The sequence below is a fragment of the Mytilus edulis genome, chromosome 13 (genome assembly GCF_963676685.1).
Source record: "Mytilus edulis chromosome 13, xbMytEdul2.2, whole genome shotgun sequence".
NCBI classification, from domain to species: Eukaryota; Metazoa; Mollusca; class Bivalvia; order Mytilida; family Mytilidae; genus Mytilus; species Mytilus edulis.
The window spans coordinates 42,137,822-42,164,279 of record NC_092356.1 but is presented as its reverse complement, the minus strand read 5'-3'; the positions used below and the strand labels follow the sequence as shown (position 1 = coordinate 42,164,279).

The following is a 26,458-nucleotide window of genomic DNA, read 5'->3' as shown; positions in this document are numbered from 1 at the left end:
GTCTTAGATAAACAACTATGTCAATAGTGGATGCTGAAAATTTATTACAGTTTCTTTGTTTTCTTTGCAGGATTCTCTCTATCCACATGGTTAGCAGATAGAAGTCTTGGATAAACAACTATGTCAATAGTGGATGCTGAAAATTTATTACAGTTTCTTTGTTTTCTTTGCAGGATTCCTCTATCCACATGGTTAGCAGATAGAAGTCTTAGATAAACAACTATGTCAATAGTGGATGCTGATGATTTATTACAGTTTCTTTGTTTTCTTTGCAGGATTCCTCTATCCACATGGTTAGCAGATAGAAGTCTTGGATAAACAACTATGTCAATAGTGGATGCTGATGATTTATAACAGGTTTTTTGTTTTCTTTGCAGGATTCTCTCTATCCACATGGTTAGCAGATAAAAGTCTTGGATTAACAAATATGTCAATAGTGGATGCTGACGATTTAACACAGTTACTACAGATAGATGATTTTATGGAGTATTCCAACATTTGTAACTTTACTGGATCACCCTTTGTTGGTGCTGTAGATGGATGGAATAATGGTTTGTATTATAAATTAGATAGGGAGAGTGTAGTGGTCAAGTATATATTGTATTCCAATATTTGTAACTTTACTGGATCACCCTATGTTGGGGCTGTAGATGGATGGAATAATGGTTTGTATTATAAATTAGATAGGGAGAGTGTAGTGGTCAAGTATATATTGTATTCCAATATTTGTAACTTTACTGGATCACCCTATGTTGGGGCTGTAGATGGATGGAATAATGGTTTGTATCATAGATTAGATAGGGAGAGTGAAGTGGTCAAGTATATATTGTATTCCAACATTTGTAACTTTACTGGATCACCCTATGTTGGTGCTGTAGATGGATGGAATAATGGTTTGTATTATAAATTAGATAGGGAGAGTGTAGTGGTCAAGTATATATTGTATTCCAATATTTGTAACTTTACTGGATCACCCTACGTTGGTGCTGTAGATGGATGGAATAATGGTTTGTATTATAAATTAGATAGGGAGAGTGTAGTGGTCAAGTATATATTGTATTCCAATATTTGTAACTTTACTGGATCACCCTATGTTGGGGCTGTAGATGGATGGAATAATGGTTTGTATCATAGATTAGATAGGGAGAGTGAAGTGGTCAAGTATATATTGTATTCCAATATTTGTAACTTTACTGGATCCCCCTATGTTGGGGCTGTAGATGGATGGAATAATGGTTTGTATCATAGATTAGATAGGGAGAGTGAAATGGTCAAGTATATATTGTATTCCAACATTTGTAACTTTACTGGATCACCCTACGTTGGTGCTGTAGATGGATGGAATAATGGTTTGTATTATAAATTAGATAGGGAGAGTGTAGTGGTCAAGTATATATTGTATTCCAATATTTGTAACTTTACTGGATCACCCTATGTTGGGGCTGTAGATGGATGGAATAATGGTTTGTATCATAGATTAGATAGGGAGAGTGAAGTGGTCAAGTATATATTGTATTCCAATATTTGTAACTTTACTGGATCACCCTATGTTGGGGCTGTAGATGGATGGAATAATGGTTTGTATCATAGATTAGATAGGGAGAGTGAAGTGGTCAAGTATATATTGTATTCCAATATTTGTAACTTTACTGGATCACCCTATGTTGGGGCTGTAGATGGATGGAATAATGGTTTGTATCATAGATTAGATAGGGAGAGTGAAATGGTCAAGTATATATTGTATTCCAACATTTGTAACTTTACTGGATCACCCTACGTTGGTGCTGTAGATGGATGGAATAATGGTTTGTATTATAAATTAGATAGGGAGAGTGTAGTGGTCAAGTATATATTGTATTCCAATATTTGTAACTTTACTGGATCACCCTATGTTGGGGCTGTAGATGGATGGAATAATGGTTTGTATCATAGATTAGATAGGGAGAGTGAAGTGGTCAAGTATATATTGTATTCCAATATTTGTAACTTTACTGGATCACCCTATGTTGGTGCTGTAGATGGATGGAATAATGGTTTGTATTATAAATTAGATAGGGAGAGTGTAGTGGTCAAGTATATTTTGTATTCCAATATTTGTAACTTTACTGGATCCCCCTATGTTGGGGCTGTAGATGGATGGAATAATGGTTTGTATCATAGATTAGATAGGGAGAGTGAAGTGGTCAAGTATATATTGTATTCCAATATTTGTAACTTTACTGGATCACCCTATGTTGGGGCTGTAGATGGATGGAATAATGGTTTGTATTATACATTAGATAGGGAGAGTGAAGTGGTCAAGTATATATTGTATTCCAACATTTGTAACTTTACTGGATCACCCTATGTTGGTGCTGTAGATGGATGGAATAATGGTTTGTATCATAGATTAGATAGGGAGAGTGAAGTGGTCAAGTATATTTTGTATTCCAATATTTGTAACTTTACTGGATCCCCCTATGTTGGGGCTGTAGATGGATGGATTAATGGTTTGTATTATAAAAAAAGTGATAAAAAGAGTGAAGTGGTGAAGGTTTTGGCTTCAATTTATTATATTCAAATTTTTATAAAAAATGTAGATCATACGTATACTTCAACAGTCAAGTATGAAAGTTTCAATGTAAGTGCTATTACTATAATTGACTGTTTAAGTGTTTCATGAGATTTTTTTGTCTCGTGTTCAATTACCCAACATCCTATCTTTTCCAATTCATTGTTTCAGAAATTAAAGTTGTTGTTTCATCTATTAAATGGAAAAAATCTTCTTCTTTTTTTTTTGCCAAAAGAAACCTGTTTCTTGTTTAACCAGAAAAAAATTACATTTCTTACTAACAAAAAGTTAATCTTAAAAAAATCTCAACTAAAAAGATTAATTTTCAATGATATAAAAATATACTGTAGTCACTAAAATGATCAGTTATAAACTTCTTGTTAAAATGGCTGTATTTTGAAAATAATTGATAAAATTGTACTTGTAGCTTGAAGTAGTCTTACATCTATTAAATTTGGTTTCTCTTTCTATCAATATATAAACATTTGCTTTTTGGGTAAAGATTGCATGAAATGCAATCAAAACCCTATGTTACTGACTTGATATCTTAAGTCTTCCAAGGATGATCACTACTTTTGACTTTTGAGATACACAAATTATAATGCATTGATCATACATGTAACACTCTAAAACATCCTATCCATGAACATTTCCAGAAATTTATCAATGAAATATATGCTAAAACATTAAAGTTACAAAATGGTGTTATACTTGTCAAGAAAATTACATAACTTGTGCAAGGTGCAGGAATCTAATGTCTGTTCTAAAAATATCAATGATGTCATTGTTCAAGTAATCTTTAAAATTGGAGTTATCTTCCTTTGTCCGTTATTGTAGTACATGTACAACAAATTCTTTACACAATGCAATATTTAATTTTACTTCCCACTGATAAATTAAAGCAATCTTTACTTTTCAGTGCTTACAAGCACTTTAATTTTTCTAATGCATAACATAATGAAAATATTCTATTACAGAATGTAACAATGTAACATCAGGGGATTTAACTCTTCTACCTTCATCGGATTTACTGTGTCATATTGCTACTGATTGTAATGCTGTTTCCTGTTGTGTTAAGTCTGATGTTCTGAAACGAGACTTTTTTGTTGCCGTGACCATGAATACTTGTAGCTACACGCTGAAGATACAGTTGGAAAATCTGATAATTGATAAGGATTTACTGAATTATGCTTGGGGTATGTTACAGAGCACCAGCTTTTTCACAAAAAATCTTTAAGAGTAAAACTACTCATAAGTGATGAATGTTTCAATATATCTAATCTAGATGATTTGTGAAAAAAAAATCACAGGAATCATTTCTCTCCATTTAAACTGCTCTCTTCAATGGTGAATTTTACATGCAAAGTTATATAATGTCCTTAACCTTCAAAATAGATTTTTTTTTAATTTATGTTCTTTACCATTGACTAAAATATTGTCATATTTTGGTTTACAAAATTTGTTCTTTCAGGAAAAGGAGTGGTAAGAGCCGATTTTGGCCTCAAACTTCAGGTTCATCTCCTGAAAGCTTTTGATAACTTTTAAAACTTTTAAGTGTCTAATTAAGTAGATTCAATTAGTTTATGTGAAAGATTTGGACTGATTTAGTCATTAAAGACGCTCAAATCTAAGCTTAAATATTAAAAATCTATCAAATATGCCATATTATGTCACTTTTCAGATGTTTTTTGTCAAAAATGAAAGTGGCCGCATCCGTGTTCATCCTCAACCTTTATATATGTTATGTACCATCATAAAATATAACTTACATGTAAATATTAAGAATGAACACGAATGCGGCCACTTCCATTTCAGACGAAAACCGTCTAAAAATTATCTCAAATGCTTAAATTGTGAAGATTTCAGTAATTTAGCATGACTTAATGATGCTAGTACCCGATACATGTGCATTGTATGGTCAAAAACAGCCCATATTTATGTAACAGAAGTATTCTACTTTCCAATAAATAGCTAAAAGTTTACATTTTAACAATTTTGTAAAACTGCATTATTTTGGAGCCACAAAGGGGTCTTACTGGACCTACTCTTTTATGAAATACTCTTGATGTAAGCAAAAAACAATCTACCATGTCATATGTGTAGAAAATGTATAAGTACTATTTCAGACAGGTGTTTGTATGAATACCACACTTTTAATAGTGGCTCATTGAATCAAAGGTATATTTTCTTAGTGAGATGGTTTTTCATATTTTTAATTATCTTGTCAGGATTTTAATGTACTCTCTTACATCAGTTTTAATGAAAACAAACATTTCATCTTCTTTTACAGGAACATCAGAATTCCTGAACCTCTATGGAGTTTTGAGAGTCATGTATCGTGTAAACCATGTTGCGTCAATGAAACACTTTAATGTTGATTTAACTATCAAATTATGTTTTGAATCTGGAGCAGGGTCTTGTTTACAAGACTATACCATATTTACCAGTAACAGACTTTACTATCCTGAGTGTACAGAGCCTAACTTACCTTTCTATGGTATGTATTGAAAATTGACTTCATCAAAATTAAAGATAATTATTCCCTCTGCAATTTCCATAATAGAGTTGGTTTTTGGAATTTATTAACTATTTTAGGTATTCATGATTAATCAGTTCTATTTTTCTCTCTTATTGTGAAAAATTAATATTTTGGGGAATAAAACCACTAATTCATAGCCCCATTGCTGTCTATGTTAAATTCAGTGACTTCAAGCATTCATAGCTATTATGTTTTAAGTTCAAATAATGTGACAATCATTTTATGTCAAAACTATACCTTATCCTGATTTGTGGTGAACAATTCAACATACCTTTAAATGCATATAAGAGTGCTTTGGTTCCAGGAAGTTGGGTAGTACAAAACCAGGTACTTTTTATCATCTGAGCAACAGGGCAAATATGCCCTCCTATTTTATTTTCATATATTTTTGATTATTTAAAAGAAACTTTTAACAAGAATTCTACAGTGATCCCAAGTCCCAAATATTTTACTTATTGACAAAGTGGAACTATTTTGTTTGAAATTTGTACTACTTTCTTGTAAGTGTTTCTGACTGGGCCAAATTAGTGGTTTTATACCTATTATAATAAAATAGGCAGATTTTTAAGATTGACCAGAGATTACAGGCATTATATGTGAAACTAATAAGAAAGTTTATACAACCATTACTTTATTTTACATTTTGACAGGAATAACCTTTGACTACTGGAAGCCAACAGTTTGTTCCCAGTTTTCTACGGGAACATACGATCAAGGTATAGTTATATGATTTTTTTTGTATTGTTATTAATTAATTTATGATTAAATATGTTGTAAAATAAAAATGAGTTACCACCATCAGATATTACAAACAATTTATATAAACAAAGTAGCGTGTCTTAATAATCTATTTATACAAAATAGATCCGCTAACCAATATACTCACAGTAGCAGACCATTTCTTAATTTTATCTTGGTCAACCTGCATTGCAGCACCTACATACTGTGGTTTTGTCAAAGTTTGCATATAACCTAATAGCAAATATGTACTTCGTTGAACATTTAAATTTGTGGTTCACCTGTACCAAAGAAATCCACGAAAATTGATATCCCACGAATAATAATGAATCCACAGTATTGGATATTAGTTATTTGTTTTTTTTTAATATCAAGGAATATTTGCCACAAGATGCTAAGCATACAAAAATTGTACAATATTTTCAACTGGATGTTAACCAAATGAAAATCAATTATTCCTTCATCTAAATATCATTATATAAAGGGGACAATGTTATTATTGTAATTTTATAGGCTGTTCTGGTGTAACCTTTACCACCTATGCTCAGACGAGATGTCAGATGGCTGCTGACTGTTTCAGTGTGACATGTTGCTTAGATTTGGACTTTGTACCTGGTACACGTAACACTGAGCTGACATTTGCTTTGGATTCGTGTGCTGATCAAATTGACTACACTCTAGAGAGACACACTTGGACAAGAACTGGACTGAATTCAATTGATGGTATTCACTTTGTAATGGGACCATTTAAAATACTATAAAGGGTTGAAAAAATAATGATGCCATGTTAAATTATTTATTTTTGTCATATGTTTTAGAAATTTCAACTTTGGGAGATTTTCCTTATTTAACAGTGATTTATTGTTTTTCCTTCTATTAATTTTTATACGGCCGCAAAAAATTTTGCGGTCTTATATTGGTATCACGTTGTTGTCGTCGTCATCGTCATAGTTGTCGTCCGAAGACATTTGGTTTTCCCACAATAACTTTAGTATAAGTAAATAGAAATCACAAGGTTTATGACCACAAAAGGAAGGTTGGGATTGATTTTGGGGGTTATGGTCCCAACAGTTTAGGAATTAGGGACCAAAAAGGGGCCCAAATAAGCATTTTTCTAGTTTCTAAACAATAACTTGTGGAAAGGTGTATGGATCTCTCTGAAATTATACTACAAGTTTCCATACCACAAAGGGATGGTAAAAATTGGCTTTGGAGGGTTATGGCTCAAACCGTTTAGGAATTAGGGGCAAACAAGGGGGATAAACAAGGGTGTCCTGGTTAAGTTAATGGACAATTACTGAAGTACAAAACATAATTTAAAAGCAGTGTAAGGGAAGTAATCAAACTCAACATTTTGAATTACCTCCCTTACACTGCATGATGTATTTAAATGGGTTATTATAGTTGCAAACTCCATTGGAAATTTGAGATTATGACCATATCTTGAGGGAAAGAATTTGTTTTTGGTAAAAGGGGGAGGGGGGAGGAGGAGGTTAAAAAAAATTGGGAGTTGGGGACAATTTGTTCTCAAGATTTCAGAAATTAAAAAGAAAGTTTCTTTAAATATTTTTTTTTATTTTTGCAAAAAAAAAAGAGGGGGGAGGGTGTTCATTTCACAACAGCATAGTGTATTGCACAAAAGCAAAAAAATGAATATAAATTGAAATCACATAACCAATTTTAGTTCTTTGACTACAGTTATTCTGTGTCAGAAACCTATTATGTGTCAAATATTTAATTACAATCCAAATTCAGACCTGTATCAAGTGCGAATATTGTGTCCATTTTTGCCCGAACTGTTTAGGGTTGGACCTCTGCTGTCATATCCAGCTGCACTCAGCGAAGCAATTTATTAAAGGTTATTATTCCAAGGCTAAAAAATGCATAAAGAAATGATCAATAAAACTGTGAAAACCATGATGAAAATTGATTGTAAACAGGAATGTTGCAAATTAATCAAGTTTTTCAAATTTGATTTTTACAGGAATTGAACAGGTTGAATCATTGTCTAGCTCATTCATGTTAAACTTTACCCTGGACACGACAACCTCAGCTACAGCTTACAAGACTACCATAGGATTGACTGCATGCTACATTTCTCCTGGAACATGTGAAGATTATCAGTTACTGACAGCATCTGACCTGAAAAAGGGAACATGTGCAGGACGTAGGAGACGTAGACGTGCAGCAACAGAGTATGTAGTGAAAATTGTTAACTTTTTAGGGCTGAATTTTGGATTCAAATAAATTTGTGAGTTTACTATCTTGCCATGTAAGTAATTCCATCAGATCTGATTTTTTGGGTAAATTTTTTTTTAAATATTGCATAGATATGTACTGCTTAAAACAAAGCAAAGGAATAGGTTCAGTAAGACCCCTTTTTGGCTCCAAAATATAGCAATTTTACAAAATTGTTTAAATGTAAACTTTTAGTTATTTTTTGGAAGATATAATGCCTCTGCTACATAAATATGGGCTGTTTTTTTGGCATTACAACGTACATATATCGTGTACTTGCATCATTAAGTCATGCTAAATTACTGAAATCTGCACAATTTCAGCATTTCAATTAAATTTCAGACGGTTTCTGATCTTTCTAATTTTAATGTCAAATTAGAGTTCTGACCCCAATTTCACGGTCAACTGAACATAGAAAATGAAAGTGGGAGTTTCAGGTTAAAGTTTTTGGTCAAGGTAGTTTTGGATGAAGTTGAAGTCCAATCAACTTGAAACTTAGAACACATGTTCCCTTTGATATGATCTTTCTAATTTCACGGTCCATTGAACATGGAAAATGATAGTGCGAGTGGGGCATCCGTGTACTTTGGACACATTCTTGTTCATATTTAAGCTTAAATCGGAGCGTTTTTAATGAGTGAAGCAGTTAAAATCTTTCACAAAAAATAATTGAATCAATTGAAATAGACATTTAAGCGTTTAAAAAGTGTCCAAAATCTTACGTCAGATGAACTTGAAATTTGAGGCCAAAACCGGCCCTTACCGGACCTACTCCTTTGTTTTTATGATCCCAATACAAATGAAAGCAATCTTACCCTTGCAGTGGTCACAAGCACTTTGATTGAAACATTTACTAACATATTGAGTTTACTTTTTCATTTTGGTACAGTGAAATTTGTCAGAATTACATAATTTGGACTTAGAAATAGGTGAAATTGTACTTGTCCAAACTCTTGTTGTAATGCCTTAAGATCTTCATCTAATTTTTTGCTTTGCTACATTGGTGTATGATGAAGACTGCAGATCAAGTTCATGATTTGTTCTGGTTAAATTCCGCCTTTTGACAGTAAAAAAATTAAAGAAAATTGTACTTTGTAACACTTAAAAATTAATGTATACTTTTATTTGCATAAGACATACATTTGGACATATTGTAAACTTACTAATAATGTACTTTTGGGAAAAAATTATTTAAGTTTTTTCTCTTTTCGAATGCTGTTTTTATTGATTTTCTAAGGGTCGACGTCAAAGACATGAAAACAGGCCTACAGATATTGACAGATAGAAATGCAACTGAAGCAGAGAAGAACTTTTATATTGCTGCATGTATGGACTACAGTGTAAGTATAATGCCCAACCTTCAACAGCTTGTATGGACTACAGTGTAAGTATAATGCAATAGTCCCAACCTTCAACAGCTTGTATGGACTACAGTGTAAGTATAATGCAATAGTCCCAACCTTCAACAGCTCGTATGGACTATAGTGTCAGTATAATGCAATAGTCCCAACCTTCAACAGCTCGTATGGATTACAGTGTCAGTATAATGCAATAGTCCCAACCTTCAACAGCTCGTATGGATTACAGTGTCAGTATAATGCAATAGTCCCAACCTTCAACAGCTCGTATGGATTACAGTGTCAGTATAATGCAATAGTCCCAACCTTCAACAGCTCATATGGATTACATTGTCAGTATAATGCAATAGTCCCAACCTTCAACAGCTCATATGGACTACAGTGTAAGTATAATGCAATAGTCCCAACCTTCAACAGCTTGTATGGACTACAGTGTAAGTATAATGCAATAGTCCCAACCTTCAACAGCTCGTATGGACTATAGTGTCAGTATAATGCAATAGTCCCAACCTTCAACAGCTCGTATGGATTACAGTGTCAGTATAATGCAATAGTCCCAACCTTCAACAAGCTCGTATGGATTACAGTGTCAGTATAATGCAATAGTCCCAACCTTCAACAGCTCGTATGGATTACAGTGTCAGTATAATGCAATAGTCCCAACCTTCAACAGCTCATATGGATTACATTGTCAGTATAATGCAATAGTCCCAACCTTCAACAGCTCGTATGGATTACAGTGTCAGTATAATGCAATAGTCCCAACCTTCAACAGCTCGTATGGACTAGAGTGTAAGTATAATGCAATAGTCCCAACCTTCAACAGCTCGTCATGTAGCTTTATCACTCTGATGCAACTATAAGCGCAATCAATCAGTTAAGAGATAACTGTATTGTATTTGAAGCTTTGCGGACATCCATCGGTAGTTTTACTGTCGCAAATTTAGTTTACCTGGCGACGCGCAAAGCTTCAAATTCAATACAGTTATCTCTATTCTCTTGAAAAACAAGTACATAATTCAATTTCAATCATTATTTCAGTGTAAAATTTTCATTAAAGAAAATTCCGCGAAAAGATGTTATCTTCTTTGGCCCCTAAACAAACGTAAACACCGGGTGTTTTCTGGCTTCTTGGCCGCAATAAAATTTGATAAAAAGATGATTTCTAGGTGCAACATGTGAGTTTTTTAAAATAAATACAACATCACATGCAGTTCTGTGAGTAATAACACATGTATTTTCATCAACTAAGAAAGTCATTTTTTTACTCAGTTAAATTAAACAATGAGTGATAGATTTCTCATAGAAGAAATTTAAAGGTCCCAGTGAATAAACTACACATAGAAACATAGCTATTGTATTTATTGAATGGGACAGTAGAACAGACAAAAGTTTGAATACCTTGACCAAGAGGAGATGACTGAAAACTTTCATTTGGTTCGCAATAAGGTTTACATTATTTCAACAGCAACCCTATGACAAAAGCATCCAAAAACTTTCTTGATATACATGTATGTTTTTGGAATTGATTTTGTGGGAAAATCTGTGATCTTTTTCAACTGACTTCTAAAAACACAATTTTCCAATACTGTGGATTCATTAATTTTCCTTTGTATAGATTTTCTTAGATTCATGAAAACTTGCATTTTTGTGGATATATGATTTTTAGCTCTTCGGGCCAAGTGAGCTTTTCCCATCACTTGGCGTCCGTCGTCGTTAACTTTTACAAAAATCTTCTCCTTTGAAACTACTGGGCCAAATTAAACCAAACTTGGCCACAATCATCATTGGGGTATCTAGTTTCAAAAATGTGTGGCGTGACCCGGCCAACCAACCAAGATGGCCGCCATGGCTAAAAATAGAACATAGGGGTAAAATGCAGTTTTTGGCTTATAACTCAAAAACCAAAGCATTTAGAGCAAATCTGACATGTGGTAAAATTGTGTATCAGGTCAAGATCTATCTGTCCTGAAATTTTCAGATGAATCGGACAACCTGTTGTTGGGTTGCTGCCCCTGAACTGGTAATTTTAGGGAATTTTTGCTGTTTTTGGCTATTATCTTGAATATTATTATAGATAGAGATAAACTGTAATCAGCAATAATGTTCAGCAAAGTAAGATTTACAAATAAGTCAACATGACGGAAATGGTCAGTTGACCCCTTTAGGAGTTATTGACCTTCATAGTCAATTTTTAACCATTTTTCGTAAATCTTAGTAATCTTTTACAAAAATCTTTTTCTCTGAAACTACTGGTCCAAATTAATCCAAACTTGGCCACAATCATCTTTGGAATATCTAGTTTAAAAAATGTGTGGCGTGACCCGGCCAACCAACCAAGATGGCCGACATGGCTAAAAATAGAACATATGGGTAAAATGCAGTTTTTGGCTTATAACTCAAAAACCAAAGCATTTAGAGCAAATCTGACATGTGGTTAAAGTGTTTATCAGGTCAAGATCTATCTGTCCTGAAATTTTCAGATGAATCGGACAACCTGTTGTTGGGTTGCTGCCCCTGAATTGGTAATTTTAAGGAAATTTTGCTGTTTTTGGTTATTATCTTGAATAATATTATAGATAGAGATAAACTGTAAACAGCAATAATGTTCAGCAAAGTAAGATTTACAAATAAGTCAGCATGACCAAATGGTCAGTTGACCCCTGAAGGAGTTATTGCCCTTTATAGTCAATTTTTAACCATTTTTTCGTAAATCTTAGTAATCTTTTACAAAAATCTTCTTCTCTGAAACTACTGGGCCAAATTAAACTAAACTTGGCCACAATCATCATTGGGGTAACTTGTTTAAAAAATGTGTGGCGTGACCTGGCCAATCAACCAAAATGGCTGCCACGGCTAATAATAGAACATAGGGGTTAAATGCAGTTTTTGGCTTATAACTCAAAAACCGAAGCATTAAGAGAAAATCTGGTTTAAACTGTCTATCAGGTCAAGATCTCTCTGCCCTGATGTTTTCACATGGATAGGACAACCCGTTGTTAGGTTACTGTCCTGAATTGGTAATTTTAAGGAAATTTTGCCGTTTTTTGTTATTATCTTGAATATTATTATAGATAGCTATAGAGATAAACTGTATACAGCAATAACGTTCAGCAAAATAAGATCTACAAATAAGTTGACATGACCAAAATAGTCAATTGACCCCTTAAGGAGTCATTGCCCTTTATAGTTAATTTTTAACATTTTTCATAAATTTTTGTAAATTTTTAGAAAATATTTTCCACTGTAATTACTGGGCCAAGTTCATTATAGATAGAGATAATAGTAGCAACAAGAATGTTCAGTAAAGTAAGATCTACAAACACATCACTATCACCAAAACACAATTATGTCATGAATTTATCCGTGTCCATTGTTTGATATGCACAAGACCAAGGTGAGCGACACAGGCTCTTTAGAGCCTCTAGTTTGGTTTTGTTAAAGTCTGCCCACAAGTCTATATACAATTTGTAATTTGTTGAACATTTAAATTTTAGGTTCACATGTTCCAACAGAATCAACGAAAATTGTATCCTATGAATAATAATGAATTGATAATGCCTCTCTTTCATTTGAAATCTTTATATAATTTTAATAGTAACATATATTGATTGTGTTTTTTTATGGTATTTTAGAAAAATAGTAAGGATTATTCAGTAACAGATATTGATGATAGTGATGAAAAAACTGGCGGAAAGTCTTCTCTGAAAGCTCTTGGAAGTGGTATGCCCACAACTGTTGGTGTGAGTGGAGAAGTATTCAGTGGAACCTTTACAGTACAGGGAGGTAAATTATAAAACTAAAGGGAGCTAACTATTACAGTTGTGATGGGATTGCTTCCCTTGTGTAGAAAATTATTAGCCAGTAGTTAGAGGTTTAGCTAGGGACGTACTTCTTTTAGCTCAGTCAGTTAAAGCACTGCCTTGAAACACTGAGGTCTTGGGTTCTATTCCTGGAGGAGACCATGTGATTTTCTATTAAGAATAGTGCTCTACTTTTACACAGGAAAGGGAGGTAATTATGTAAGTACAGGGAGGTAAATTGTGAACTGTTAATAAAAACCTCTTTGTAGGTAGTTTTATTTTAACATTGAGAAATGGAATTCACCATTGGGGACACCAAAATCAAGGAAACCAAACATAGGATAAAAACATGTTAATTTTATGGTTAATGACTGTAATCCCCCTTTTTTGCCAGGGAGCTGAAATATTATATTCCACACAGTTATATTTTATAATGTGTTTTGTCTTCATTATATCACTTTTATTTTTCTAGGTGAAGAAATTTTTAAGGAACTGGATTTTGCTGTTACTGGTATAGAGGATGCTTATGCTATTGGTCAAGGATTGTCAGAGGTTGGAGCCAAACTTTTAGGAGAGAAGTTAGCCAATATGACAGTTGGTGACATTGAAACATTAATGGACTTCAAGAACGTTGATCCAATATTGGTGGCCCAGCTTATGAAAGATTTGAGAGACTTAGCAAAGGCATTGGTATGTTTTTTATGCCCCATTTATGTTTTCTGGTCTGTGCGTCCGTCTGTTCGTTCGTCTGTTCGTCCCACTTCAGGTTAAAGTTTTTGGTCGAGGTAGAATTTATACGCCCGTTTACGGGATGTATTATTGTATACCTCTGTCCGTCTGTCTGTCCGTCGTCAACATGTCGGACATTAACTCAAAAAAGCTTAAACCAATTTGCATTAAACTTTGGTGAATTGTTTATATCTATTGATGTGAGCTCCCTTTCGATTTTTATAAATTTTAGATTTTACGTTTACGAGTTATGGGATTTTATTCATTAAAAAAGGGGGGATTTTCCAGTTTTCAGACAATAACTCAAAAATGCTGTCAGCAATTCACATGAAACTTTGGTGAATTGTTTATATCTATTGATGTAAGCTCCCTTTTGATTTTTATAAATTTTTAATATGACATCGAGAATTAATTGAACTTTATTTGTTTATAGACTGACAACAGATTTTCTAAGTATAGTGCAACAGCACAGTGTATTGCACAACAGCAAGATATCTTTAATTGAATATAAATTCAATTCATATAACCAATTTCAAGTTCTTTGACTACATTTATTCAGAAACCTATTATATGTCAAATATTTAATTACAATCCAAATTCAGACCTGTATCAAGCTTGAATATTGTGTCCATTTTTGCCCCAACTGTTCAGGGTTGGACCTCTGTGGGCGTATCCAGCTGCGCATAGCGAAGCAGTTTATTGATGAAGTTGAAATCCAATCAACTTGAAACTTAGTATACATGTTCCTTATTAATGCCAGTTTTTACCCTATTTTCACGCTCCACTGAACATAGAAAATGATAATGCGGATGGGGCATCTGTGTACTTGGGACACATTCTTGTTGATAATGGGTCAGCATAAGACTGTGTTAATATATCTGTTCAATTTTAGAATTTAAATAAAAGGACATAGGATATATAAGTCAATGAGACAACAACCCTATGGTAAAAACATCCAAAAGACATCTAAAGGGCTAGCTTTTCTGCTTATATTTTATTATTGGTTTCAATAAAAATTAAGATGATAATTTTATCAATATGAGTCGAGTACTAGAAGGAGTACCACTTGGTAATTTTCACCAAAGTTATGGCCTTTGGAGAAGTGAACTTCATGGAAAACAGAATATATCGTGATTGTACTAATCCTTGCAATTGTTGAAGTTTTCAATAACTTGATATGCAAGGTTTGTAATACCAATACCAAGGGTATCCTATTTAATTTTGAAAACAAGTACTGTTTTTGTGAGTTATTTCCCTTGGAAATGTTAACTTTATGGAAAGTCAAAACCTACATGTAAACACTCATTAGCGCTACAAAGCTGTATTTATTTTGTTGGTGTACACTTAAATCATGGAATAAAGTAGGTTATATAATAAAAAAAGAAAATAATATTTAATAGAGATGATCTTTGGTATTCATTATGTTTTTTTCTATTTTCTAATTTTAGTATTCTGAGTTCCTGACTAAGCTACTGTCCAATGGTGATGAAGTGTTCAAATCCTTTGACTTTACACTGGGGGGAGACTTTAGTTTCCCTAAACAGGATATAACACTGTTTAAATACAGTATCCACATGTTAGTGGGTGGAATTATACCAATGCAGTTCTGTAAGTAATCGTAAATTTATTTGTATGTTCCAGTCCAAACATATATGTTTTTTTTTAACCAAAGTATATTGCATATTTCCAGCTAAATATCTTTAATATTAATACTTACAGTGAATATCTTTATCCTTTTAAAGTTCTTCATCTGAGTATGATTAAACAATCCATAGATTCAATACTGTGGATTCATTATGATTTGTTGGATACCAATTTTCATGGATTCAATGGGTACACGTTAAACACAAATTTAAATCTTCAACAAATTATAAATTTTCTATAGACTTGTATGTAGACTTTTGCAAATCCACAAAAATATACGTTTTCCTCAATCCATGAAAATTTATACCCAAGAAAATAAATAAATCCACAGTATAACACTTTTACAAGAGCTTTAAAAAATATAGAAATTTATAGATTTTTCTGACCTTGTGAAAAATTACAAATAAACCAAGTTTTCTCCTATTTTTAGACACCTTGGTTAAAGCACCAGTGTGTGTAATCTTCATCATTTAATATTCATTGTTTGTTTAATTGTTTTGTACTGTACAAAACAATATGGATGCTCTTAATGAAAATACATATTATTTGGATTGAATTATAGACTAATATAAATAAGAAGATGTGGTATGAGTGCCAAAGAGACAACAATATGCATGTTTTTAGCTCACCTGGCCCAAAGGGCCAAGTGAGCATTTTTCATCACTTGGCGTCCGTGGTCCGTCGTTGTCCTGCGTTAACTTTTACAAAAATCTTCTCCTCTGAAACTTCTGGGCAAAATTTAACCAAACTTGGCCACAATCATCATTGGAGTATCTAGTTTAAAAATGTGTCCAGTGAAGCGGCCAACCAACCAAGATGGCCGCCATGGCTAAAAATAGAACATGGGGGTAAAATGCAGTTTTTGGCTTATAACTCAAAAACCAAAGCATTAAGAGCAAATCTGACAGGAGGTAAAATTGTTGATCAGGTCATGATCTATCTGCCCTGGAATTTTCAGATGAATCGGATAATCAGTTGTTAGGTTGCTGCCCCTGAATTGGTAATTTTGAGGAAATTTTGCTGTTTTTTTCTTTGGCAAATCCACAAAATCAAATATCCACGAAAATGCGATTTTTCCTCAATCCATGAAAAATTGGTACCAGCAAAAATAAATGACAGTAAATATTTTAATGAAGCAACTTTACATTTAGTAAGACCCTAGGAACATAATTTCTACACAGGATCTTATGATAATACAAAATTATGTTTTTATGCCTCCGTGACAAAATGTTGGGGGGACATATTAATTTACCCCTGTCCATCTGTCCGTCTGGATTAGGATACATTGTTGGTCCGGCTATCTCCTCCTAAAGTTTTGGAGGTACAACATTAATATTTTGTAGGATGTTCAAACACATAATGAAGGTGTGCATGGCCACAGGATTCTGATTTTTTAGCTCACCTGGCCCAAAGGGCCATGTGAGCTTTTCTCATCACTTGGTGTCCGCCGTCGTCGTTAACTTTTAAAAAAATTTTCTCCTCTGAAACTACTAGGCCAAATTTAACCAAACTTGGCCACAATCATCATTGGGGTATCTAGTTAAAAAAAATGTGTCCGATGACCCGGCCAACCAACCAAGATGGCCACCATGGCTAAAAATAGAACATAGGGGTAAAATGTAGATTTTGGCTTATATCTCTGAAACCAAAGCATTTAGAGCAAATCTGACATTGGGGTAAAATTGTTTATCAGGTCAAGATCTATCTGCCCTGAAATTTTCAGATGAATCGGACAATCGGTTGTTGGGTTACTGCCCCTGAATTGGTAATTTTAAGGAAATTTTGCCGTTTTTGGTTATTATCTTGAATATTATTAGAGATAGAGATAAACTGTAAACAGCTAAAATGTTCAGCAAAGTAAGATCTACAAATTAGTCAATATGATCAAAATGGTCAGTTGACCCCTTAAGGAGTTATTGCCCTTTATAGTCAATTTTTTACAATTTTTCGTTAATTTTTGTCATCTTTTACAAAAATCTTCTTCTCTGAAACTACTGAGACAAATTTAACCAAACTTGTCCATAATCATCATTAGGTTATCTAGTTTTAAAAATGTGTCCGATGACCCCGCCCGCTAACCAAGATGGCCGACATGGCTAAAAATAGTACATAGGGTAAAATGCAGTTTTTGACTCATCTCTGAAACCAAAGCATTTAGAGCAAATCTGATGAGATAAAATTGTTCATAATGTCAAGATCTATCTGCCCTGAAATTTTCAGACCAATCAGGCAACCCGTTGTTGGGTTGCTACCCCTAAATTGGTAATTTTAAGAAAACTTTGCAGCTTTTGGATATTATCTTCAATATTAATATAGATAGAGATAAACTGTAAAGAGCAATAATGTACAGCAAAGTAAGACCTACAAATAAGTCAGCATGACCAAAATGGTTAATTGACCCCTTAAGGAGTTATTGCCCTTTATAGTCAATTTTTAACAATTTTCATAAATTTTGTAAATATTTGTAAATTTTTACAAAATATTTTCCTCTGTAACTACTGGGCAAAATTCATTATAGATAGAGATAATTGTAAGCAGCAAGAATTCTCAGTAAAGTAAGATCTACAAACATATCACCATATGATCACCAAAATACAATTTTGTCATGAATCCATCTCGTCCTTTGTTTAATATGAACATAGACCAAGGTGAGCGACACAGGCTCTTTAGAGCCTCTAGTTTCAAATATTCTCAAAATGACAGTAGTCAACTTTTTGGTACTAGCTGCATAAAGAGATCATGGTTTGTCTGGCTATCTCCTCCTACAGTTACATCATCATACATAGTGTTAAATTTATAATTTCCTATGGTCAGGCGGGATGCATCAGACAGCTTACCCATTTCAAGTTGTATGCCAACATCACTGTTTGTCAAATCTAAATTATGTGGAAGTATACTCATGCATATTGCATATGGCAGAGCAGAAAGAAAGGGGGGGGGGGCATTGTCCATATCTAGTTTACCACACAAAGACTCTTATCAATAAAACATAATTATAAAATAACAATGCTTAGTACGTTATGTTTACTTTAGGTATGTTTCATAGTAGGTTAAGATTTTGGGAAATAAGAGTAGCATCCAGGAAAGTTTGTTGTTATTTCCAGTGTGAGACTAAATTTTAATGTAAGTTTTAATAAAATTTCAGCATTTGGTGCTGGAGCATACTACGGAATGAAGTTTGAAATTGCAGCCAAGGTGTTAGAAATGAAGGCTATATGTGGTGTAGAACCTTATGCTGGAGTGACTGTCTATGGTGAACTAGGTATTGGATTTTTACTGTATGGAAAACTCCGTTTAGAGGGAAGAATTATGGACTTGCGTTTCCCAACAACAGCTGAGATTACATTCAATAAGTTCCCTCTAGATGTTGGGTGAGTAGCAAATATATTTTTATTGCCTATAATTGCTTACATCCACATCATTTGAACTTTGGTGGAAAATTGTCTCATTGGCATTCATACCACATCTTCCATTGTTTTTTTAAAGAGACCTGAAAAAATTATTTTGTAGAGTTTGTTTTGACTTTGCAGATGCATTAAATGTAGGAGAAGCAAGTGTTCAATAAATGTGGCTAGTGCCTCATAACTTGACCCCTTTTTGTGGTGCTGATGATTTATAGTGACTAGTTAATTAATGTAGCTAGTGCCTCATAACTTGACCCCTTTGTGTGGTGCTGATGAATATTTGCATTATCTGATCTATTCTTTACAGTCTGGTTATGTACTTGGCTCTGACCCCAATAGAGCTGAACTTGTATGCCCTGGTGACCCTAGAGGTCGATCTTGGTATTACTAGTTTTAAGAAAACCTTGTTTAAAGCTAAACTATGGTCATACAAGGCTCCAACAATTACTAAGAAACTGATCGACAACAGGAAAGATGAAGAAGACAAAACTCCTCCAGACATTTCACCATTTACTGACGATGAGATTCCAGGAAGAAGGAGAAGGGTAATATGATTTTTTTGTTTTGAACTTTTTATTTAAATCCTTTAAAAATGTTCTATATTTTGATGTTAAAAACTTTGCTATTTTCTAACTGCTAGGTAAAATCTTTTGAATACATTTAATTGATACACGGTGTTTCAGAAGTTGTGTAGAAAAGTGAAGAGAAAAGGGCTAAAATTGATGATAAAAAAAAATCCTAATGATAAAACACTAAAGAAAATTGAAAATATAATTGAGCAACACAAGATATCTTTCAACATTCTGAATTTCACCGTAGTCTTTAATGATAAGAATCCATAACTTACAATAAGTAACTTTCTATATTTAAACATTTAGACCACAGCAAGTTGTGAAGTGGACCAGATAGCAGGTAGAGATTATGTAGAGCCAATGTTTGAAATCGCTGTACGCGCTGAGGACGACAGAAGTGACGTGGCTTACTTCCTTGATGTTGGAACAGTACCGGGAGGAAAAGATGTAATGGACCAGCATACTCTTGGTGGACCAAAAACATCAGTTGATGAGGCAAGTCTTTATAACATGCTTGTATCTAGTATTCAGGTGATAGATTTTTATTTTAAAGTTTTCATAATTTTATTACTTCATCAAAATTGTATGCCAAAATGAATACTTTTCTATTGCCTGGTCTTTGAGATGTCTATGCAAAGATATATATTTGTCTTGTCTTTGAGATTTGCATGTAAGCATATATATTGTCTTGTCTTTGAGATGTCTATGCAAACATATGTATTGTCTTGTCTTTGAGATGTCTATGCAAACATATTGTCTTGTCTTTGAGATGTCTATGCAAACATATGTATTGTCTTGTCTTTGAGATGTCTATGCAAACATATATATTGTCTTGTCTTTGAGATGTACATGCAAACATATGTATTGTCTTGTCTTTGAGATGTCTATGCAAACATATGTATTGTCTTGTCTTTGAGATGTACATGCAAACATATGTATTGTCTTGTCTTTGAGATGTACATGCAAACATATGTATTGTCTTGTCTTTGAGATGTACATGCAAACAAATATAATATCTTGTCTTTGAGATATTAACTTGTATAAAGGAAAACCAACTTTTTATGAATGCCTAACAGTGATTTAGTTTCAAGCCAAGGACCAGATCTGTCAGTTAACATCCTGGATAATTATATAAATATATACAGAAAGAGGATCACTGTGACCTTAATCATCTGTGGATTCATTTTAATGGGTACCAATTTTTAATGTATTTTCATTGATACATGATTTTGTTGTTAAGAAAAATTCTGCATGCTAGAGCTTTAATGTAATTTGTATTACATTGAACATATGTACTTGTAGTTCACTTAAAACAATGAAATCGGCAAAAAAACATTTCTCCATGAATTTGAGATGAATCCACACTATTTTTTAGAGAAGAAAGTTTCCAGTTAGTAGGTTTAAGGGCCAAGATGTAATGGATACTGTTTGATGTTAAATGAGCAACATAATTAGCTGGTACACGAAGTCTTATTGACACTTATAGTCTAGTTAATTTTTTATGTTGTTTTTTCAGAGACTTAGTGCTACTGGAGTTCCTCTGTATTTTACAATGTATGCACAAAATGACGCTGGTGAGCGCTCCATGGCAACATGTGATTTAAATACATATGATGTAACTCTTCCCGGTGGACGATTCACAGAAGACTTTTTATCAACCAGTAATCCAGCCGTGATGAAGGCATCTGTTGTTGTTTATGAAGACTCAGATATAGAGTTGACACAAGTAGGATTGGGATACGGAAAAGATGTGTGGGGCGATCAAGTAATTCCATGGAACACTGTCAATGTGAATCCTGATACCTATGTACCACCAGATCTAAGTAAGTAATTGAGTGTCTCTGTAGGGGATCAAGTGATTCCATGGAACACTGTCAATGTGAATCCTGATGCCTATGTACCACCAGATCTAAGTAAGTAATTGAGTGTCTCTGTAGGGGATCAAGTAATTCCATGGAACACTGTCAATGTGAATCCTGATGCCTATGTACCACCAGATCTAAGTAAGTAATTGAGTGTCTCTGTAGGGGATCAAGTAATTCCATGGAACACTGTCAATGTGAATCCTGATGCCTATGTACCACCAGATCTAAGTAAGTAATTGAGTGCCTCTGTAGGGGATCAAGTAATTCCATGGAACACTGTCAATGTGAATCCTGATGCCTATGTACCACCAGATCTAAGTAAGTAATTGAGTGTCTCTGTAGGGGATCAAGTGATTCTATGGAACACTGTCAATGTGAATCCTGATGCCTATGTACCACCAGATCTAAGTAAGTAATTGAGTGTCTCTGTAGGGGATCAAGTGATTCCATGGAACACTGTCAATGTGAATCCTGATGCCTATGTACCACCAGATCTAAGTAAGTAATTGAGTGTCTCTGTAGGGGATCAAGTAATTCCATGGAACACTGTCAATGTGAATCCTGATGCCTATGTACCACCAGATCTAAGTAAGTAATTGAGTGCCTCTGTAGGCGATCAAGTAATTCCATGGAACACTGTCAATGTGAATCCTGATGCCTATGTACCACCAGATCTAAGTAAGTATTTGAGTGTCTCTGTAGGGGATCAAGTAATTCCATGGAACACTGTCAATGTGAATCCTGATGCCTATGTACCACCAGATCTAAGTAAGTAATTGAGTGTCTCTGTAGGCGATCAAGTAATTCCATGGAACACTGTCAATGTGAATCCTGATGCCTATGTACCACCAGATCTAAGTAAGTAATTGAGTGTCTCTGTAGGGGATCAAGTAATTCCATGGAACACTGTCAATGTGAATCCTGATGCCTATGTACCACCAGATCTAAGTAAGTAATTGAGTGCCTTTGTAGGGGATCAAGTGATTCCATGAAACACTGTCAATGTGAATCCTGATGCCTATGTACCACCAGATCTAAGTAAGTAATTGAGTGTCTCTGTAGGGGATCAAGTGATTCCATGGAACACTGTCAATGTGAATCCTGATGCCTATGTACCACCAGATCTAAGTAAGTAATTGAGTGTCTCTGTAGAGGATCAAGTAATTCCATGGAACACTGTCAATGTGAATCCTGATGCCTATGTACCACCAGATCTAAGTAAGTAATTGAGTGTCTCTGTAGGGGATCAAGTAATTCCATGGAACACTGTCAATGTGAATCCTGATGCCTATGTACCACCAGATCTAAGTAAGTAATTGAGTGCCTTTGTAGGGGATCAAGTGATTCCATGGAACACTGTCAATGTGAATCCTGATGCCTATGTACCACCAGATCTAAGTAAGTAATTGAGTGTCTCTGTAGAGGATCAAGTAATTCCATGGAACACTGTCAATGTGAATCCTGATGCCTATGTACCACCAGATCTAAGTAAGTAATTGAGTGCCTCTGTAGGCGATCAAGTGATTCCATGGAACACTGTCAATGTGAATCCTGATGCCTATGTACCACCAGATCTAAGTAAGTAATTGAGTGCCTCTGTAGGCGATCAAGTGATTCCATGGAACACTGTCAATGTGAATCCTGATGCCTATGTACCACCAGATCTAAGTAAGTAATTGAGTGCCTCTGTAGGCGATCAAGTGATTCCATGGAACACTGTTAATGTGAATGTTGATGCCTATGTACCACCAGATCTAAGTAAGTAATTGAGTGTCTCTGTAGGGGATCAAGTGATTCCATGGAACACTGTCAATGTGAATGTTGATGCCTATGTACCACCAGATCTAAGTAAGTAATTGAGTGTCTCTGTAGGGGATCAAGTAATTCCATGGAACACTGTCAATGTGAATCCTGATGCCTATGTACCACCAGATCTAAGTAAGTAATTGAGTGCCTCTGTAGGGGATCAAGTGATTCCATGAAACACTGTCAATGTAGATGCTGATGCCTATGTATCACCAGATCTAAGTAAGTAATTGAGTGTCTCTGTAGGGGATCAAGTGATTCCATGGAACACTGTCAATGTGAATGTTGATGCCTATGTACCACCAGATCTAAGTAAGTAATTGAGTGTCTCTGTAGGGGATCAAGTGATTCCATGGAACACTGTCAATGTGAATCCTGATGCCTATGTACCACCAGATCTAAGTAAGTAATTGAGTGTCTCTGTAGGGGATCAAGTGATTCCATGAAACACTGTCAATGTGAATCCTGATGCCTATGTACCACCAGATCTAAGTAAGTAATTGAGTGCCTCTGTAGGGGATCAAGTGATTCCATGAAACACTGTCAATGTAGATGCTGATGCCTATGTACCACCAGATCTAAGTAAGTAATTGAGTGTCTCTGTAGGGGATCAAGTGATTCCATGAAACACTGTCAATGTAGATGCTGATGCCTATGTATCACCAGATCTAAGTAAGTAATTGAGTGTCTCTGTAGGGGATCAAGTGATTCCATGGAACACTGTCAATGTGAATCCTGATGCCTATGTACCACCAGATCTAAGTAAGTAATTGAGTGTCTCTGTAGGGGATCAAGTGATTCCATGAAACACTGTCAATGTAGATGCTGATGCCTATGTATCACCAGATCTAAGTAAGTAATTGAGTGTCTCTGTAGGGGATCAAGTGATTCCATGAAACACTGTCAATATGAATCCTGATGCCTATGTACCACCAGATCTAAGTAAGTAATTGAGTGTCTCTGTAGGGGATCAAGTGATTCCATGAAACACTGTCAATGTAGATGCTGATGCCTATGTATCACCAGATCTAAGTAAGTAATTGAGTGTCTCTGTAGGGGATCAAGTGATTCCATGAAACACTGTCAATGTGAATCCTGATGCTTATGTACCACCAGATCTAAGTAAGTAATTGAGTGTCTCTGTAGGGGATCAAGTAATTCCATGAAACACTGTCAATGTAGATGCTGATGCCTATGTACCACCAGATCTAAGTAAGTAATTGAGTGTCTCTGTAGGGGATCAAGTGATTCTATGGAACACTGTCAAAGTGAATGTTGATGCATATGTACCACCAGATCTAAGTAAGTTTACAGTTACACTTAAGAAAAACTGTGGATTGAAGAAAGATTGTTATTTAATGGTTTTGCAAATGTTTGCATACAAGCCTATAGGAAATTGCCAAAATTGGATTGCTAGAACTTGCAATAAGACATTAGGGTTCTTATTGTTTGACAAAATTGACAAAAAAATAACAAAAAATATTTTTGTGTTTGAAATTACATGAACTGATTAAAAAAGATAGATACTTAGAAATTGGAGCTTTTTTTGTGGGTTTTTTACTTGGATGTTTTTAAAAAATAAAAGTTTTATAAATGCTCAACATGAAAATGACAGTTAATAAAAATTTAGATTTTAAGTTATTTGAAACAAAATTAAAGGTACATTTCAGACACATTTAAAAACAATAGTTTAGTAATCATTGCATATGTTTACTTAACAAACAGTAAGACAATGTTTCCAGATACTATCATTATTTCTTACTAAAGAAATACCTGAAAATTAGTAAGCTAATTTATGTCCAAGCTGATGATGAACTGATCAGCAATCAACTAAAATGTTTTCATTTACACATATTTTTTTAAGATTGACAAACATTTCCAACAATGTTTAATTTTTTGTTATAAAATTTTGATGGAAATAAATAATAATTGAACATGTATAAGGTAACTTGTCACTTTTTGAATATTTATTATTTAGGTAATGACCCACATAACCATAAAGTTATGGAAATGTTCACAGACTTCAGAATAGGTCGACTGATTGCACCATTAGGAGGGGCTGTATCCAGGGAAGCTACACATGGGGATTGTGCTAAAAGGTGTGCAGATATGCCAAAAACCAAATGTATGAGCTTCAATTATGACTTTTTGAATGCTACATGTGAGCTGCTGGAAGGAATAGAAGGTCATCACTATAAACTGGCACAGGCTGGATTGTATCAGCACTACGAAAGACTTGGTATTGGACAAATCTTGAGTTTTGATTATAATACTTTGTGGCTGACCCATAATAAGACACATTACTTCAACTTCCGTATCATAAATGATTTAGGATTTGAGAGTATTATTTCCACCCCGGGTGTTATGGTGGATATTACACCTCCAACTACAGGTGAGTTATCTTTTTAAAAGGAATTCAAATTAAAAAATGGTTGTAAATTTTGAAGAAAAAAAATATTTATGTCACAACTTATAGTTCATGGATTAAATACGATTTCTCCTACAGATTTAGTAGTAAATTAATCATACATCATATTATATTTAAGGTCCTATATACAACAGCACAATTGATTATTTGGAACTGGTAGATTGCAATGCAAAAATAATACCAACCGATAGACAAGACTTCCTAATTTGGTGTAGAGGTGAAAATTCAGCAATTAAAAATCACAGGTATATATTATTGTTCTGTTGGAAGCAATTCTCAGTATATGAAAAATGTATAAAACCATGTACTCTATCTTGATAAGGATTTCAAGGAATTTTGTGAAAGAAAAAAGAAAACAAAATGATATGCCATTTTTAAAATGTCTCTATAATTTTGATGTTGGTCTGTAAATCTTATACCCCTTTGATTCTACAGTACATGTGACCACATGATACTATGTTCTAGACATGGTTTCACATTTTCCATCAATTCTTTCTTCATTTTTTCAACAAAACTTATGTTACTACAGTAAAATCTGTATGAACTGGCCAGCTACTGGACTATGAAAGCAAATAGGTAGTTTTGGACAGTTTGTTCACACTTTAGATCGGCAGGAATTTATTGGCTTCTGATTAGATATTTTATCCACTGAGCATGACATTTTTGGTGAATAATACAATTGGCTTTATACCTGCATGACATCATTTGGAAATTCCTGTTATTGGTCTTATCTAGTTTTGCAGACTATATGTAGACATGTTGAAGTTTTTCTTGTTTGTTATT

At 34.1% G+C, this 26,458-nt stretch overlaps 1 protein-coding gene across 1 annotated transcript in view; it reads left to right on the top strand.

Moving 5' to 3' along the window:
• The window catches only part of LOC139500336 (uncharacterized), a 95,457-nt gene that overhangs the window by 21,387 nt on the left and 47,612 nt on the right, over positions 1–26,458 (top strand). The window contains exons 23-46 of the mRNA XM_071289076.1: positions 378–551; positions 3,529–3,747; positions 4,842–5,048; positions 5,741–5,806; positions 6,342–6,551; positions 7,813–8,023; positions 9,304–9,406; positions 13,060–13,210; positions 13,700–13,917; positions 15,405–15,564; positions 18,746–18,971; positions 19,312–19,549; positions 19,883–20,071; positions 21,093–21,399; positions 21,604–21,669; positions 21,874–21,939; positions 22,144–22,209; positions 22,504–22,569; positions 22,774–22,839; positions 23,224–23,289; positions 23,584–23,649; positions 23,944–24,009; positions 25,226–25,639; positions 25,794–25,920. Of these exons, the coding sequence (XP_071145177.1) occupies positions 378–551; positions 3,529–3,747; positions 4,842–5,048; positions 5,741–5,806; positions 6,342–6,551; positions 7,813–8,023; positions 9,304–9,406; positions 13,060–13,210; positions 13,700–13,917; positions 15,405–15,564; positions 18,746–18,971; positions 19,312–19,549; positions 19,883–20,071; positions 21,093–21,399; positions 21,604–21,669; positions 21,874–21,939; positions 22,144–22,209; positions 22,504–22,569; positions 22,774–22,839; positions 23,224–23,289; positions 23,584–23,649; positions 23,944–24,009; positions 25,226–25,639; positions 25,794–25,920 (3,748 nt within the window). The remainder of the gene's footprint in view (positions 1–377; positions 552–3,528; positions 3,748–4,841; positions 5,049–5,740; positions 5,807–6,341; positions 6,552–7,812; positions 8,024–9,303; positions 9,407–13,059; positions 13,211–13,699; positions 13,918–15,404; positions 15,565–18,745; positions 18,972–19,311; positions 19,550–19,882; positions 20,072–21,092; positions 21,400–21,603; positions 21,670–21,873; positions 21,940–22,143; positions 22,210–22,503; positions 22,570–22,773; positions 22,840–23,223; positions 23,290–23,583; positions 23,650–23,943; positions 24,010–25,225; positions 25,640–25,793; positions 25,921–26,458) is intronic.